Raw genomic sequence first — 12,286 nt, forward strand, 5'->3', positions numbered from 1 at the left:
CATCTTTAGTAGGAAATAAAAAATTTTCTTAGAAAAAAATTAGCTTAGATTTTTTAAGGTTAGTTTTAAAATATTTCAAACTTTTTATTTTAATGAAACACATGCAAGATTGCAAGTTCTTTTCATACAATGCTCTCGCTACTGCCATCAAGAATGAGTTCAATAATGCTTCAAATGTTAATGTTATCTTTAACAAGAAGTTTGTGAAAGAATCTAAGTTTGGTCAGTATGTCAGACCATTAGCTATCGTCATTGACCGCAAACGTTATACTTCACAAGAGTTAGCAGTAGTTTTGAAACAAAAGAGTTTCTTCGTGAATGTCAAAGATACTCATTATACTGTTATAAAGAACTCTAACATTGACTTCTTCAGTATTGCTTTAAATCTTTCCGAACAGAAAGAATATAAGAAGGTGAAACAAATGTGAAATATTATCCTTCATCTCTGAAGACAATAACGAACAAAGATGTTATACAGAAATTCTTACCAAAGGTTGAAGAAGCTTCTATTGACATTGCGAAGGAAGTGAAATGGTTGAAGAAATAGACCCTGAAGCTATTTAAGCAAAAATATATTTTTGGTGAAGAGGTGAGATCTCACCCGTTTTTTCACCTCTTTTTTCACCTCATTCTCTCTTCGTTAATGTTGTCGTGACTTCTTCGTTAATGTTGTCGTGACTTCATTCTTCCTCTTTGAAGATATCGAAATATTCTGTTATTTTTTCCTTCAGTAATGTTAAGTCTTCTTTGAATGTAAGTATTGTGCAACCTTTGATGTCATAGTGTGTTTGAGGAAGAGTATTTTTGACAATTTCCTTTATTTGTTCATTCGGTGTCATTGAAATCGGTAAGTTTTCACGATAGAACCAGTTTCTGTCAGATTTATATATTTTAGCTAAGTCATAAAAGCTCTTGTTGTTTCTTCTCACTAAATGCAACATAACCATATCTTTATCTTCTTCTTTCTCCAACTCTTCAGTATATATCATATACTTATAACTCTTTTCCTTTCCTTTTGGTACCGAACGTGGTATTCTTTTCTGTATGCTTTTGTCTTTGGATTCAATGACTTCATCTTTTGCTTGAAGTTTCTTTTCCATCTCTCCACGTTCTGCTTTATATAGTTCATCTAACATCATGAAAATATAACAAGCATAACGAGGTGAAGCCCACATTGCTACAGCATTTACTAAAAGTCTATGAACATAATAACCTTTCAAACCAGGTGCCAAATTCTTGCGATTTTCGTACGGAATCTCTTCCCCCGGTTTTCCGAGGGAAGCAATCATATGAGGAAATTCTTCTAAAAGTTCTTTTGTCTGTTGGTTTTCAAACCAATGATATGCTTGCTTTGTAGAACGAAGAGCGTTCATTATACTTTGCATTTGGTACATATCGTCTTTGACCGAACGAATGAGGCGAAGTTGTTTGTTATATTGTATGTATTCATATTCTTCATTTATAGCTTCATGGACTATAACTGTTGTTGTGTTCTCTAATGTTGACATTACTGTCTTTACATACAAAATAAAAAAATTGTTAGAAAAAAATTAGCGTTATTTTCTGACTTTTACAAAAGACCAAAAATAAACGCTTTACATGTATTTTTCAGCAACTTCGTCAAATAATTTTATAGCTTTATCTATCTCATCTACTTCAAACGTTTCTTTACCTTTCGTGGGAGCACCATACATTTTCTCAAAAACTTCAAGCAGTTCTGTTTCAGCAGCTCTCATATCATTAACAAACACAACCTTGACTCTATTGACTGTAGAGTCATATCTTTGAGTTATATTATATGTTCTTCCTATCTTATATCTCTTTGTATTGAAGTCCTTCGATTTCTGAACGATGTAAAGTAAGCCTTCACTGCAACGTTCCGTATCGAATGAACCATAAGTTATGAAGTTATATCCAACAACTGGGTCTAACCATAACAAAACTATTGGTATAAGACTTTTGTCAATGAGATATGCTGTAGTTCCATAGAATCTTACCGATATCATAAGCTCAGGATTTCTTGTCAAAATTTTCTGAGTTGAAGCATTTCTAACCCAGTGGTTTGTTTTCTTTTCAGATGGAGATATAATGTCTGACAAAGAATATTTGTTGTATTTCTTACAGTATCTTACGTTTAAATCACCAATTCTAACCACTTTGGTGTCATTGTCTATCTTTCTAACTGTTTCAAACTCAATGTTTGACATTACTGTCTTTACATACAAGATAAAAAATTTTCTTAGAAAAAAATTAGCGTTATTTTTCTAACTAATGAAATTCATGAAATTTGGTCATTTTTCAGCAAAAATAATGTTTAGGGTAGAAGGTTAGATCTAACCTCATTTCTACCCTCATTTCTACCCTCATTATTTATAACTGTTTTACATGGTAAACGTTATGAATTCGTGAGATTCTAAACAGTTTTGTAGCTTCTATTTCTTCAGTTAATATATCGAATGTTTTAACAATGCCGAAGGTTTCTTTATACTTCTTCTTGACGTCAGATAGAAGGAAATCGTCAGCAGTTGGATAGTTTTTGTTCAGAAATTCTAACATGTCCATTTTATCTTCTGCTGGTTTTTCTGCTTCTTTCTTTAAGTCTGCATAGTCGTTTCGCATTCTTTCTATCTCTTTGACGGAGTAGTTATATTTCCTCATTGCTGCCTTACATTTTGAACATTGCGGCATCGTTTTTGCGTTATACATTGAAATAAAACCAGCTAGAACAACTAAGGCGTCAATGGTTTTCTTTAAATCTGAAGCAGTTGGTTTTATCTGTTCATTCCATACCTTACCTCTTCTATCTTTATCTCTTATCTGCCATACACATTTTGCAACTAATGAAACAAAGTTGTCGTATGTCTTAAACTCCCCCGATTTATATATGTCAGAGATGTTCTTATATACCATGTCGCAATCTTTGTCCATAACTTTATGGTTGCAATGATATCCTAGAAACTCATAGTTTACTTTACATATGAACTTCTTTATTTCTACTGAGTCAGTTGGTTTCACTTCAATTTCATCGAATTCAGGAATAGTTAGTTTTTGCTGCTGAATTTCAGGCAATTTGGGTAAATGGTCAATAATGTCCTGCATTTCATAAAGATACTGTTCATTTTCTTCATCCTGTGCGGTACAGTCTAAATTACTTGTTAAAAGTTCTTGCTTTATTCTTTGTATTTCTGTTACAAAACTATATGAAGAAGGAATGAAGCTTTTCATCTCTACTAACATAGATGTTGGATTCATGACTAACGAGTTTGGTGAAGTTGTTTGAATTGTTGTTGTGCCGATTGTTGAAATCATATCTTTTATACAAAATAAAAATTTTTCTTAGAAAAAAATTAGCGTTATTTTTCTATCTTAAGGAAATTCATGAAAATTCATGAGACCCAAAGGTCAGAGCCGCAAAGCGGCTAGGGTAGAAATGAGGGTAGAAATGAGGTTAGATCTAACCTTCTACCCTAAACATTATTTTTGGTCGTTTATGACAAAAGAAATGGTTCATTTACTCACAATGTTTTTGTACAAAACGACCCCAAACTTTTAACTTCTTTTCTGCAGCTTCTAATGCTATCTTAGCGAGTTCATATTCTCTAAATTCTCTCTTTAAATCTTCTTGTTCCCATTGGTCTAGTTCGTATGGAGAATCTCTATAACCATAACACATCTCACGTTCATGTTCTAATTGTTTTTCATGCATTTTCCTAACTTCTTCTTCAAACAAATGTTTTGCATTCTCTACTGTATCTTCAAGTTCTTCTTCATCTAATTTCTCATGAACTTTCTTGTCTATGGAGTCCATAATATCTTTGACATAAAATGCATACTTTACAGAGCACCATTCAGCAACAAAATGAACGAGGTCAGGATGTATGTAAATACCTTTGAATTCATTTATAACGCCCTTAGTAAGCTCATAAAATGCTTGTTTTGAGGTCGAGCCACTTTTGGCTTGACCGTATTCGTTCATCCAAAACTCAAGAATTTCCTGCATTTTAGTACTATTGAGAAATCTGTTTAAATGGTTTAACCTTCCCGCTTCTCTTGCCATCTTTGTTGCATTAATGTAACCATCCTTGTCTCTACGTAAGACTTCAATACCGTTATAAGTGCCTTTTGTGAATGTTTCGCCATTAGATTTGTTCGTGAATGCTTTTGCTTCGACTGACATTTCTGTTCTTACATACAAAATAAAAAAATTTGTTAGAAAAAATTAGCGTTATTTTTCTATCTTAAGGAATTCATGAAAATTCGTGAGGGTAGAAATGAGGTTAGATCTAACCATCTACCCTAAACATTATTCATGTCTGATTTACATCTAATGAAAAAGTTTAGAAGAATTTTCTTATTCTTTCTGGTTTATTTTTGTCTTTCCAGTACTCCCGCTCTAATGGTCCCAGATGTGTTGGCTTCGACTCTCTCAAGTTCTTAGATGGTATAACATCTTCAACGCCTCCTTCATATCTTACTTTATAAGTGTCATCGTTTATGTTATAGCCAAGTATTTCAATAACCACTCCTCGCTTTGCTTCGTCAATGGTTTCAGCAAGTTTGCCATTACTACTTTCAACTAATTTGTGACGAGGGTAAAACGCAATAGAGTCGTCGGCAGCTTTTATAAGATATCCATTACCTTGCGTAGAGTCTACGATATAATAGTTTCTACTTAACCTTAAACGTTTCTTTGTCAACGGTTTGTCGTCAAGAACTACACGAACTTTTGTACCAGGAATGAGGGTAAATTGTGTTGAATTTCTGATATTTTGTGTTTGGCTTCGTTTCTTTGTATATACTTTTCTTCTTGTTGTTGTGTCATTGAATTTGGTGTATGTCCTGTTGTAGAATTTGTTGAGGAATTATATACTTCGAGAAAATGTTTCATTGTTTCTTCGGTAAAGTCTCACTCTTGATTTAAATCTCTGAGCGTTCTTATGAAGCGATTAATGATACCTAAAATATTATGGTTATGGTCTTCAGTAGTGTAGTGAGTTATGTTATGCTTAATGAGAAATTCTGTGATTTCGTTGCTGAGGTATGCACTGTCTTGGTCTGATGTTAAAGTACTTGGGCTATGTTCTGCTACAAACTTTTGTAAAACTCTTAACACTTCACGAGTTCCTTTATTTCTCATTATATACGCAAAAGCTTTGCGAGTGTTAACATTAATGAAGATGAGGAATGGTTTATGTCCTCCTTTTCTGCTTTGAATGAGAGTGTCAAATTGGTATGCGTCAGGAGTGTTGGAGTAAATTGGTAAAAAGTAGTCGTAAGGGTTTATTTTTGTTTGATGTACAACATTTTTGTCAAAGAACCTTTTCACTTCAGCTCTGTTAGTAAATCCCCAACTCTTTGCAGCTTCATTGAACTTCTTAAATGACCTCCATGGATGTTGTTCGAATACTTCTTTCAAGCTCATTTATGTAAAGTTAAAGATTTTATTCTAGGCTCAAGCGCGTTCATTGAACTCTATACCATGCGAATACAGTCATAAATGGTGGCATATAATCTTCACCCGAGCCTGTTGGATTTGTTGTGAAAGTGTGTGAATGATTTCCTCCTGGTTCAGTTGGTCGAAAAATCTTTTTTGCTGAATTGTTATAAGATGGAGATAAAACGTCATGGCCAGCTTCATACTCCGAGTTGTATAATGGGTGGTCTCTTAATGAGTGGCTATGGTCGCCAGAAAAGTTTGTAGTTCCTGTATGAGTGTGCGGTGGAAGGTTTGCTTCTTTAATTTTCTTCGAACCTCCTGTTTGCTTTGAAAAGTTAGCACAGTATAAGAATTTATCTACAATCTGCTGCCACGTACCAAAACCTAAAACTGTTGCTGGATTTGTTGAGTTCATTGACGTATAAATAGAGCCTATAGGATATAATGTTTGAAGTATTTCAGTCTTTAATGTTTGAAGCTCTGTTTTGTCTGCTTTCTTATCTAACATTGCTGGTAGTTCATATGCTTCAAAGTTTCTGACATGACCTTCAATGTTCATACATTTACTATTTAAGGAGTTTAGTGTATCTTTTACGCTTGTACTCGGATTCTCTAAAGGTGCACTTGAACCAAGGGTATAGTTCAATATTATGTCGTCTGCTCTAACAGTAGTGAAGGATTTATGTGTATGGTTCTTGTCAGCTTTACTATTTAATGTAGCTTGAAGTTCATTTATATCGGAGATATTGTGTTTATGAGATTTCAAAACTTTGTTCATTGCTTCGAGTTCAACTTTGTCAGCTTTACTTTTAATAGCATCTTCAAACGTTATTTTTGCCTTAACTCTCAAAGTAAATCTTGGTTCAACTAATACACCGTTAACATTGAAAGTAGAGGCATAAATTTCACCGGTATAACCAAATGCTTCTGGTGCTTTAGCTACATCATACTGTACAGTACAGCTTATGTCATAACCTTTAGCACAAATGTATTTATATCTTCTTTCATTAACATTTTTTGTCTTCGCTTCATCACTTCGTGTTAAATATCCATGGTAGTCCGTTATAATCTGTTCGTCTGAAGTTATATAATGAACGTGGTTCTTGACTTTATCACTCAGAGCTAAAAGCTCATTTTTGTCTGCTTTTTCGGCTAATTTCTCATTAACATCATTCACTTCTAATTCAACTCTTCCGCCAGAACTCTTATTATCATTAATCTTTTTCATTAATTCGGTAATTACGTCATAAAGACTATATTCTGTTTTCGGTTTTGTAAATAATGAGTCAAAATTTCTTTTCATCATTACATCGCTGACATTAATGATATCACCAATTCTTTTTCATTTATTCTCTTCATTAGTTCTGCAATAATGACGAATATATAATCTGTTAATTTATTCTCTTCATCGAGGGTTATAGAATGTTTTGAAATTGAATCATTAACTCCTCTAAATAAATCAATAACTTCAGGATACACGTTTTTAATGTCTCGAATAACCCGACCAGTATCCTGTTGTTCATGTTCTTCGTTCCCGTCGTTACGTGGTTTTATATCTCTAACCATCATCAACGCAGCCATAACCGGAGAGTTTGTTGCTATCTGTTCGAAAATCCGTCCGTTATGTATGGTATATCTAAATAATTTCTTTGTGTTTGTTAAAACATTTGAAACAAGTCTTTTAAAACCATCTACAAAATTTCCTGTTTCACCTAATGTTCTTGCAGCATTTACAAGCTCACCCATTCCCGCTTTTGACCCCAAAAACGTCCATATTGCATTTATTTCACTCTGTATAGTTGTCCATTCAGCGAAACTAACACCCGCATTCGCTAAGCTGAAAATGAAATTCAGTGGATCGAACTTAATTCCACCTTCTTTTTCAATTTCAACGAACTCACTAACATGAGATTTTAAGTATTCTTTCGTTAAAATTGTTTTCCCCGATGTTATGTCATTAACGAAACTATCACCGTCAAAAGTTAACGAATTCAATTTCGTCGTTGATGCTTTTATTTCATACACCGCTTTATCGATAGTTTTTGGCTCACCTTCTTTAGAAGCATATGAAACATTAATGAATGAATTATATGTATTCATGAATGAATTAAAATCAATGATCTTCATTAATGACGCCTTTAATGATTCATTTACTGTCGAATCCCTTAAAGCAATTAATGAACTGTCATTTATGAAAGGTACACTGCAAACCGTCGAGTTTGGATCAAATGCTGTAGTTGGTGCAGGAATATTAATGATATAAGTCATTAAATCATTAAGTGACGTAAATAATGTTGTCGTTTTTGATTTAATTTCTTTAGCATCTGTTATATACGGTAATTTTATTTCTGTAGTTTCTGAATTAAAGATATTCGCTAAAATGTTTTGTAAACTGTTTTGAACAGCTGTGTAAACCGTTGAATCCGGAACTCTTACGATTTCACCGTCCTTAATAAAAGGCATTGCACATGGTGTAGTGCTTGGGTCAAATCTTTTTGGGTTATGATTCAACATATATTCTAATGCTTCATAAACAGACCTATATACGGTTGTATTATCTTTTTCAATAATTTCACCGTCCTTTATAAACGGCATAGTACATGGAGTTAAAATAGGGTCAAACTTTTCATAGTCCTTCCATGTTATATATTTCTCAGTATTTCCATCAGTGATAACAATATATTTGTCAGTAAGTGTGAGAGAGTATTGACCAAAATATAAACGTTTAGCTCTGTCAGCTTCATACGCATATGCAGCTATACTCATATTTTAATGAGAATAAAATGTTGTTCTATTTGCAAAGTACAGACCCAAACGAATACGGGACAGTAAAGCTACAAACAAACTTAGGTCTACAGAATGAGGCGCTTGCATTCAGAATGGTTGACTTCAATACTATCGCAACTTTTGTCATAACAGATGAAACAGATTTCATAGAGATTGAAATAGATGGAAAGAAGCACGAAATAAGATTTCACAATAATGTAGAATATAAGATGGAAACATTAGCTGGAGTGTTAAATGCTCTCATAAATACTACAATAAACAAGGATAACGAAGAAAACTTAATGAATGTTAAACTTATTGCAGGAGTTTTGAAGTTCAGTTATGCGAAGGAGTTTAAGATAACACGAATGAGTCATAGAGTTCAATTGCTTCTGGGAGCATACCATATGACATTTCCTTTGAAAAGTGTTGACAAAACGATTGAGATGAAATCTGTTCCATACGTATGTTATGGTAATTGTTTGTACGTTGAGTCAAAAATAGCTAATGTCACAGGCATTTCAGGAGTTAATAGTAAAGGTTCAGTAGAATATAAATCCTTCTGTTATGAAGTAAATTCAATGTTCATTCCAAACGTTCCTGTCATAGAACTCATTTAGGTAAATGGGTTCGCATTAGTCTCATAATTTGAAAGACATGCAATTCAGACTTGTTGACTTTCAAGGAGAGCCTGTAGAACTGAAGGCACCAGTGCGAATGACTGTTGAAGTTGACTTTTAGAAAATATTAAATGCAACAGCTTACAAGAGAACTCAGAGCTAAAAATATAAAGTATGAATGTTATGTATTAGGTCATGAACTTTGGTTGTTGCTGTTTGATGAAACAAATGAATTAGTTATGTCAGTCAAGAGAACAGAAAAATATTGTGTTAGTGAAAACTGCACCAAGTCAATAAGATTAGGTTTGCATTATGAAGATGAGTTCGATACTGTTGAAGAAGTTTTGGATAGATATTACAAATTGCTAACTTGAAATTTTTTTTGACTGACGGCGCAAAGCGCCAAGATGGGTCAAAAGAGCCCTCCTGACTGCTTTAATTTACTAAAACATATTTCAAACAAAGTTTATATTCTGTTGAAAGTTTTGTATACTCGTTCTAATATTTATACTTAAACTCAACTCCTGTAGTTCCTGGTGTTTCAATGATGCGGATGTTACCTATTTTTCATGAATGGTGGCGTTTGACCACAGCATTCGATTTCAGGGTCGAGATAGTCAATGACACATTGTTTCCCTGTTATTCGTGAGATAACATTTTCAAGGTCCTCCTTTGTTAGAATTATTTGGTTCTTGCTTATAAGATTTGTCAAAAGCTTCTTATCGTCTTTGAGTAAAATTGTTTGGTATAACTGAAGAAGGTAATGGTCTACGTTATCTGATGGATTTGTTTGAACATTTGTGTAAGGGTTGTCGTTGGCTTCTCTTGAAAGAACTTGGTCCAGTGGTGGATACTCTAACTTAACATCTGATGTAGCGTTAGCGTTTGAAGCTGTGTTTAAATTCACGGCGCCATGCTCCAAGACCGAAGGTCCCGACTTAAGTTCTGGTTCTTTTTCTTTCAAACACTCTGAACTATAGTTCTTTATGACAATATTGTTTGTCGTTCGTGAGTCAACATTTGATGTTGGTTCAATTGGAACATTAACGGCACCAGCTAAGATGGATTTGCTTCTCATTTCATATAGAATAAAAACCTTTTATATGTATGAAATGAACAATATACTCGACAAGGGTTTGAATGTAAAGCTAACGAATGAAAATATTGTTGAATTCACTGAGACAGGAGCTGTGTATAAAGATGTAGAACTACTGAACAAAAGAGCAAAGGGAAGAAGCAGGAACATGAACAAAGGGTGGAAGCCTATAAAAATTTATGTCAATGATGGCCCAGGAGGTTCAAACATAAAGTATGCAGAAAGTTATAGAGTTTATGCTCTCAAAGGTGAAAAGCCTTCATTTAAGAACAGCTATTCTAACGCATATCCTCAAAAGCTAACGGATGGGGAAGTGGATGATATTAATGACAGCAAAAATATTAACAGAAATGGCGACAAAGATGCATGGAATTTGTTTACCATCAGTCAATTGAAGGTTAAACTTTAAAACAATGTTGGTCGTTCCCATGGAATATTTTTGACTTTAATGGTATTAGTCATGATATGAATCTCAAGGTATGAACGAGGAGAGATGAGAGACTTATATGCTTCCCAAATTTCTTCAAAAGGTAATGTTATACCTGACTGTTTCCAAATGAGTTCAATATCATAACGTGAGAAACCTTGAAAGATAACGAAGTCAGTTATGAGACGTTTTATGTTTAAAGCTAAAAACTTCCATGTTTGCATAAGTATTGCTACAGTTAAATGGTAATGTCTGACTTTAGTTATGATGTTAGCTAATGGTGAGTCAGGCTTTGACACTAAACCTTTTCCGGCGAAGTCGTCACAAACGAGCAGAGTGTTTGAAGGATATTTTTTGAAGGGGTATTTTGAAAGTTTTGATAGAATGTAGTTTGTCAGTCGTTTCATATCGTAAACTCCTGAGTACTGACGTAAGTGGTGTTTGTCAATAATTCTTTCCATCTCTTCTGAAGTCTTTTGCATTCCTGACTGTATGAACTCTACAATAGCATAATATTTTCTCTTACGTCGAATGTAACGTTGAAGAAATTCAATAAGTTCGCTATCTGGAACTTTAACGACAGATGCTTGAACTTTACTCATGAATGTTTTCGCTGTTGAATCCATAGAGTCTGAAGTTGCTGATATAATGATTTGGTCATAGTAAGAGTCGTTTCCTAAACGCTCTGTTATGAGTATATGACGAATGAGGTTAAATGTCTTACCTGAACCCATCTTTCCACAATAGAAATACACACCATTTGAACAGAACTCATAATCTTTGCTGAAAGGAAGAATAAGAGAAGAGTTAAGTTTGTCTGTAGTTTCATTCATGTCTTCATCTACGTCATGTATTAAATGCTTCATTTTATCTCCATTAAAAATGCAAGTCAGAAATATTCAGAACATAGCACCGAGTCTAACTGACAAGAGTATAAAGATATATACTATGAACACGTTATGATGAAACCTACCAAAATTCAAGAAAGTCAGTATACTTATGAATATCCAAGACACTGGGTAGAGTATGTAGGAGGTGAGAAAGCTATTGAAATCAGACAGGTTCGAAGTATTCCAGCAGGAAGAACAATATTATTGAAGAACTTTAATGTTTTGAGATATAATGATGAAACAAAGAAGCAAGATAGTTTCCCTGTTGCTGTGTATGTGAACTTAGATACAGGAGATGACATGAAAGTTTTTAACACAAAGCTTCAAATGGTATTGAAAGAACAACTTATAGCAGAAGGACACCCATTACCTTCAGAAGTTACCATAGCATATAATTTTTGAAACAAACTCAATAGATTTTAAAGTCGTCTCTGCAAAGAAGTCAGGTTTTACATTTAATGAAGCAGATGTATATTCGAATGAAAACTTCAAAGCTATTGCATGGTTAGATAATGACGATTGCTTTAAAAAATATTTAAATTCAGTGACTCAAAGATGTCAATAGATGACCTTCGTGGAATGTTACCATCGACGTTTACAGTTGAAGGCTCAGCAGGATTGCTTACAAGATTGTCAATTGGTGGCGTTTGGTCTCGTGAGAACATTGTTATAAATCCAGTATAAGTGAATTTGCTGAAGAATCTATATTATGTCTTTCAAACTATATGTATTCGCCACCGAAGCATTATAGTATAACAAACTTTGTCAGTAAGTTTAACATAAGACTTGTCGAACCTTCTTCAATGAAAGATGTTGTGCTACCTAAAGATGGAAAGGATGGACTCATTATTGAGATGATTTTAATTGCATATTAAATGAGCTTGTTCTTAAAGGTCATTCATGATGAAATAACTGTTGTAGAAGATGTTAGCAATTGTTCAGACATTTTGAAGCGTATAGATGATATAAGAAAGAAATTAGATAGACCGCAAAGCGGTGAGGGCGAAGCCCGTGAGAACGCTTATGTTTCATTGACTTTCTCCAGTAACG

The 12,286-nt window shown here is 33.8% G+C and overlaps 8 protein-coding genes and 2 pseudogenes across 10 annotated transcripts, besides 1 other annotated feature; 2 read left to right on the plus strand and 8 right to left on the minus strand.

Annotated features, from left to right (window-relative positions):
• Nucleotides 1-12,286: part of a mobile genetic element that runs on past both edges of the window.
• On the plus strand, nt 93-384 carry TVAGG3_0368870 (uncharacterized protein; the record flags this gene model as incomplete). The annotated part of the gene is made up of 1 exon (XM_051231700.1): nt 93-384. A coding segment is annotated over one exon (292 nt), but the record flags the coding sequence as incomplete, so codon positions are not given.
• TVAGG3_0368880 (uncharacterized protein) lies at nt 681-1,136 on the minus strand (the record flags this gene model as incomplete). Its single annotated transcript, XM_051231701.1, has 1 exon — nt 681-1,136. The coding sequence occupies one exon, from the start codon at nt 1,134-1,136 to the stop codon at nt 681-683; it is 456 nt and encodes a 151-aa protein (XP_051101431.1).
• Nucleotides 1,596-2,207, minus strand: TVAGG3_0368890 (organellar and viral DNA polymerase type B; the record flags this gene model as incomplete). The annotated part of the gene is made up of 1 exon (XM_051231702.1): nt 1,596-2,207. The coding sequence occupies one exon, from the start codon at nt 2,205-2,207 to the stop codon at nt 1,596-1,598; it is 612 nt and encodes a 203-aa protein (XP_051101432.1).
• On the minus strand, nt 2,371-3,237 carry TVAGG3_0368900 (organellar and viral DNA polymerase type B; the record flags this gene model as incomplete). The annotated part of the gene is made up of 1 exon (XM_051231703.1): nt 2,371-3,237. One exon carries the CDS (start codon nt 3,235-3,237, stop codon nt 2,371-2,373), a length of 867 nt encoding a protein of 288 aa, XP_051101433.1.
• On the minus strand, nt 3,512-4,177 carry TVAGG3_0368910 (uncharacterized protein; the record flags this gene model as incomplete). Its single annotated transcript, XM_051231704.1, has 1 exon — nt 3,512-4,177. The coding sequence occupies one exon, from the start codon at nt 4,175-4,177 to the stop codon at nt 3,512-3,514; it is 666 nt and encodes a 221-aa protein (XP_051101434.1).
• TVAGG3_0368920 (uncharacterized protein) lies at nt 4,708-4,847 on the minus strand (the record flags this gene model as incomplete). The annotated part of the gene is made up of 1 exon (XM_051231705.1): nt 4,708-4,847. A coding segment is annotated over one exon (140 nt), but the record flags the coding sequence as incomplete, so codon positions are not given.
• On the minus strand, nt 5,463-6,665 carry TVAGG3_0368930 (keratin-associated protein family; the record flags this gene model as incomplete). Its single annotated transcript, XM_051231706.1, has 1 exon — nt 5,463-6,665. One exon carries the CDS (start codon nt 6,663-6,665, stop codon nt 5,463-5,465), a length of 1,203 nt encoding a protein of 400 aa, XP_051101436.1.
• On the plus strand, nt 8,506-8,994 carry TVAGG3_0368940 (annotated as a pseudogene). The gene has a single exon. A coding segment is annotated over exon 1 (489 nt).
• Nucleotides 9,286-9,901, minus strand: TVAGG3_0368950 (annotated as a pseudogene). Its single transcript has one exon. A coding segment is annotated over exon 1 (616 nt).
• Nucleotides 10,325-11,179, minus strand: TVAGG3_0368960 (protein of unknown function, DUF4106 family; the record flags this gene model as incomplete). Its single annotated transcript, XM_051231707.1, has 1 exon — nt 10,325-11,179. The coding sequence occupies one exon, from the start codon at nt 11,177-11,179 to the stop codon at nt 10,325-10,327; it is 855 nt and encodes a 284-aa protein (XP_051101437.1).

The sequence above is a fragment of the Trichomonas vaginalis genome, chromosome V (assembly GCF_026262505.1).
Source record: "Trichomonas vaginalis G3 chromosome V, whole genome shotgun sequence".
In the NCBI taxonomy this organism is placed as follows: domain Eukaryota; phylum Parabasalia; order Trichomonadida; family Trichomonadidae; genus Trichomonas; species Trichomonas vaginalis.